At 35.0% G+C, this 5,218-nt stretch overlaps 1 protein-coding gene across 5 annotated transcripts; it reads right to left on the reverse strand.

Annotated features, from left to right (window-relative positions):
• Window positions 1-1,303: 1,303 nt before the first annotated feature.
• On the reverse strand, window positions 1,304-3,865 carry LOC145043773 (uncharacterized). Of its 5 annotated transcripts, none has more exons than XM_078992526.1 (10): window positions 3,512-3,865; window positions 3,280-3,325; window positions 3,138-3,184; window positions 2,839-2,953; window positions 2,637-2,708; window positions 2,463-2,530; window positions 2,231-2,375; window positions 1,899-1,979; window positions 1,715-1,804; window positions 1,304-1,625 (listed from the first exon to the last, which is right to left on the reverse strand). In XM_078992526.1, the coding sequence occupies exons 4-10, from the start codon at window positions 2,950-2,952 to the stop codon at window positions 1,545-1,547; spliced, it is 651 nt and encodes a 216-aa protein (XP_078848652.1). In that variant the 5' UTR covers window position 2,953; window positions 3,138-3,184; window positions 3,280-3,325; window positions 3,512-3,865; the 3' UTR covers window positions 1,304-1,544. The 5 variants fall into 5 exon arrangements, with proteins under 5 accessions (XP_078848652.1, XP_078848651.1, XP_078848650.1 ...); XM_078992525.1 differs by having other exon boundaries at window positions 2,839-3,011; XM_078992524.1 differs by having other exon boundaries at window positions 2,839-3,063.
• Window positions 3,866-5,218: the final 1,353 nt, after the last annotated feature.

Consider the following 5,218-nt stretch of genomic DNA (forward strand, 5'->3'; position numbering starts at 1 on the left):
GATGAAGACATCTTTAAACAAAAAAGTTGTATATAGAGTTTTTGGTGTTTTTTTGTTGCGCTGTAAAATAAGAAGTTAATGGTAATATTTATAGTGATGTTTTTTTTTTTTAATAAAAAAAAAAAGAAAAAAAAAATAGCCGTTGAAGGCTAGACCGTCAAAAAAGAGGGCAAAGGGTGTTCTATACTTGCTTCCTGCGGTATCTTCAACGCAATCTCTTGGTGGGGGTCAGAGCTGTGTTCACCGCACACTGCGGTGCCAATTCAGCGACCACAGTGTGCGCTAAGGGTGCACCAACCAGCCTTAGGAGAAACAAATCAAGCGTTGTGAGTTTGGTTTATCAAATCCATCTACAAAGAAGCCGATTATTTTGGCCATTCCATGATTTGGGGGCTTATTTAATGGCCAATAGATTAATATTGTTCTAGCTTCTTACAACTTCAAGTCGAGGGTTGGACTTAAATGTGTTCTGTTTCTTTAAAGGTGAGGAATGGCCAAGGGAAAAAAAAACAAAATTTAAGGAGGATACTTGGTTGGGAGACATTTTTTTTTCTCTAGAGGGAAATAAGGATTGTTTGGTTCAAGATCATCTCCCTTTGCCTTTTATATTTCGTTTTTACATTGAAACCCAATGCCTGGGTTGAAGAGGAACAATGGTAAGGGTGGTCGAGTTTTCTCAATTCACTTATCATATGGATATTATTCTGCCGATTTAATCGGTTATTAGTTTATTCGGTCCGGTTTACTCACTTTTTCACTTCCAAAATATTAACCAAAACTAAAACAAAGAAGGTTTGGTTTATTCAATTTTCGGTTAATTGGTTTGGATGATTTTTTCTTTTCTTTCGGTTAAATCTAAATCAACAAGAGTCACGATTTCAAGTTTATATTTATAAGAAACATGGATAAAAAGGTGAAACTTATTATTTGGTTATTAGACAATTTTGGTACAATTTAATGTCATGAGTGATGACAAGTTTTAATGACTTTAAATGTTATATATTGATATAGTGTAAATTACAATTAATGAGAAAAATGTTTTATGGAAAAATGTCATGAATTCCTTCATTATAAGTATTGAAATTTTGTTGCAAAAGAAATCGAGAAGAAAATTGTTTCATTTGTGTTATTTCTATTATTTTAGGAGATTAGTAATAAAACACACTCATTTTAACCTCAAAAACTGGGAAATCTCAAATTTGTAAAGAATATCGACCCTTTTGAAGATGACTTCAATGATTATGTTTCTTCAAATAAAATCAAATTATCAATGAGAACACTTATTACTTAAGACATGATGTCATGATCCAGCAAATACGTTACTTTTTTCTTTGAACGATTTTTTATTTTTATTTTAACTGAAATAGTTAATTTCATTCTGATACCAAACAATTTCATATTTATGTACAAAGCAACTTTTTACAAGAATTAATGCTTAATGTAAATATGATACAAAAATTACTTTATATCACCCATCCTCAACCTTTATCCATGCATCGAGTCCCAAAACCATGCAAAGCTCTATCATAACAATCGCCATGAAGTCAATGGACATGAACTAGACGCAGATCTGACGATGATTGTGGAAGATCGTTCTCTTCATCCGAGTGGAAAAACCGATGTTCCTAGCAAACATAATGATTGTTTAAATTTTATAAAAAATTTAGAGATCAAATACGAAAAGGAAAAAAAAAATCCATTTTAAACTGTTAACCTCTAGTTGGAGGCCACGTTGCACGACAATAAAAGCTCTAAACATTATATAAATTGGCAAAATAACGCCGATACACCTTAACATAATCAACTACACCAACAATAAAAAATAATAAACAATTCAAAAAATAAAAAATAAACAACAAATTTTATAAATAAAAAAAAAGTGTACAAATCCATTTTACCGTGAACATCGTAATCGTGTATCCTCCGGTACCATTGATAATAATCGGTAGAGTATGACGTAACACGAGAAGTGTCATAAACTGCAAAAAAACACGACATGACAAAACAGAATAAGACAGACACGTATTGAATTTGACATGTATTAAACTGGAACTGAAACTGATATCCTATATTTCAACCTAGAAGGTGGGACAAGACTCGCTCTTGATCTCCTCTTTGTACAAAAGACGTAAACGCCCTCGTCGTCATCATTATCGAAAATAGTCATAGAAAGCTTGTCCAGTCTACTGTAACAAATACAGTCCTAGATGACAAATACAAAGTAAATTACCATTATTGCAATTACACGGCAACATGTCAAGCTTCCGGGACTAGGGGCAATATAGTCATCGAAGTCCGGTTCTTCATGACCGGAAGAAACCATGGTTGAAAATTGAAGATTGTAAAGATCCCTTCGTGAAATCTCCCAATTGCCCCTAGTTTAACATAACGAACGAATTGATTTTTATTTTTTAACAAAATTGTGTGTAAAAAAAAAAAGATTTATTGACTTTAAACGACACCTGAAATTCATTGGATCTCCATCACAATGAAGTGACGGAGGTGGTGATGTATAATCGGGCTTGAATGGCTGAAAAACTCGAAGAAAAACAAAAGAACTTTACTTTTATACTCATAATAGCAATGTATTTTGAATCGAAATTCTAAAGTGGATTAATGACTAAAATGCCCTTTACCTCGAGGCAAATCTCACACGTGGTGTTCCCCTTCTCGTTACACCACAGTTGTACACATCTACGGTGGGCAAACTATAAATTGACACAAAGTTTTCTAAATTTGGCATGATTTTGAAGAGTTATTAAAGAAAAGATAAATCTAATCATAGATGTTTAAAAGTAGTTTTTTGAAGTTTAATTATGAAGATTAAGAAGAGGAAACCTTCAAGCTGCCACGACATGCACATGGTGTCTCCATGTTGGAGTCTTCATCGTCATCATGACAAATCCTGCATTCCATCAATTTCTTTGGCTTTGATTCAAAAGTGAGATCCATCCTATGAGAAGAAACATCAGTAACCATTTCTTCATTTACTGAATCCGTGGAAATAACAGCTTCAAGAGAGGATTCAGTGAGCAAACGATCAACCAGCAAGATAAAATGATCCTTCATCTTCAACAGTTTTTTTTAGATAAAAACAAGATTCTTTTGAGAAAAAGTTTAAAGATTCGAAAACGTACAATCCTAGGAAACCCCTTTGGAAATCGTTCCTCTTTCACTATTAAATCTGTTCGTTTCAAATCGAAAAATTAATTTCCGAGCATTTGCGTTACAGATTAATCACAATCAGAGAAAGAAAAGTTCAAAGATCTGAAAACGTACAATTCTAGCAAACCCCCTTTGCAAGTGTTCCTCTTTTCCTATAAATCTGTTGGTTAAATAGAAAACGAGAAAAATCATCAAACATTGTTCATCAATCGGTGAAAATTAGAATTAAGAATCAGGGAGATTGAGAAAGGCAAATTGAAATTGAAGAATTTATTGAAATAGCACCTGGATATATGAATAAACAGGGTAAAATTAGAATGAGAAGAATGAGATAGAGAAAGCTTACAAGGATATAAATGCGATAATTCCTGCAAAAGGATGAAGATGAAGCAAATCAAGTTGTATTGTGCAATCCTTTCCTTGTCCATCTATTTGGGTTTCTTGAGAATTGCAGCTTGGGATTGAAGCAATCGATTGAGTGGCTTGTTACAGCAATGTTGTTCTTCTAATCGATTGCATTTTCATTTTTAATTGTGTGTTAATCAAAGAACAACAAAACCCTAATCTCCCTCGTCTTGATTTCTTATATTCATTGCTGGTGGGAATGTGAATTTCAATGGCGATGAGAAGCGGGTTTTCTCTACCATCATCATCGCCATTATCCCACGTTCATTCATTCAGTTTCCCGTTAGAAAATTGGTCCCTCCGCTTTTGTATCACGCATGTAGAATGTTATAATTTATGTTCATCAATCGGTGAAAATTACAATCTACAATCAATTTTGTTACTGAGTATATTATTTTTAATGGTAATTATATTTGTTATATTGAATTTATATATTAACAAATAGAAGTTATAAGAGATTTTGATTATTTTAAATTTATAAATTATAAAGAGAAAAATCAAAAATAAAGTTTTCTACTAATCATTTTCTAAGACTTATGGGTATGAGCAACGGGAAGCACGTTATACCCATGTGACAGCCTAATAACGGCGCCATAACGGGAGGAACACCAGCCTTCCTTGGCCGTTATTAGGTGTTATGTGATAACATGTTATGAGGAACATGGGAGGTAATGCCATTTTTTACAAATCTTTTTCTTCGAATGGTCATAATTTTGACCGTTTAAAAACCGGATATTTGTCTAGCATATCTGGGTGTGGCATCCCCTTTGGTCTATTTCAACCGGATAACTGTCTAGCATATATGGGTATTGGTCTCCCCTTCGGTTTATTTCAACCAGATATTAATGACTATTTCACCCCTACCACTACCACATAGAATCATAGTATACTGGCACATAGAACATAATAGATAGTGGCACACCAGACAATTATCACACAGACAATCATCTAACTACAAGCTCCTACTAGTGGGTCGGCATTGTGACCTTAGACCCACTTCTACTGGAAGGTAATTCACCTCTAAAAGTAGAGTGTCGAATCTCACTAAAAGTAATCTCTAACAACTGCTTCGATGACTCCCGGCTATCATAATTACATTAACACTCAATCAGAATCTATAACAATACTTAAGGTAAACTGACCATTTTACCCCTTTGGCCTAATTTGAACCATTCATAAGGCCCAATTCTAACTTATTAAACCCAGCCCACCCATGGCCCATCAAAGGCTCCCTAAGGGCCCAATTTTCTAAATTGGGCCCAACCCTTCAAATGGACCTTTTCACAAGCCCAATAAGTCCTCAGCCCAAAACGAATAATCTCGAGTGGCCCAATATGGCCCAAAAGGCCTAATACTTCTAATTCCAAATCCACAAGCCCAAAACTATACTCCACAGTGGGCCACGAGGCCTAATAGTCTAGGCCCAGCACGCTAAGGCCCCAAAAGCCCAAGGTAGCCACTCTGCATGTGTACTCGCGGTGTACCTAGCACGTACGCTGGCCTTGGGCGCAAACGGGAAGTTGATCCAGTACGCGCATCGTACCAGGGTGTACGCTTAACATACTGGCCAGCTTTTCGAGACTTCATTTGTGACTTAATCTATTAAGTCTTCACGTCAAAAATGTAGGTCCAGGTCCTTTAAGACCTC

Source organism: Lactuca saligna, chromosome 4 (genome assembly GCF_052625555.1).
Source record: "Lactuca saligna cultivar CGN05327 chromosome 4, ASM5262555v1, whole genome shotgun sequence".
NCBI classification, from domain to species: Eukaryota; Viridiplantae; Streptophyta; class Magnoliopsida; order Asterales; family Asteraceae; genus Lactuca; species Lactuca saligna.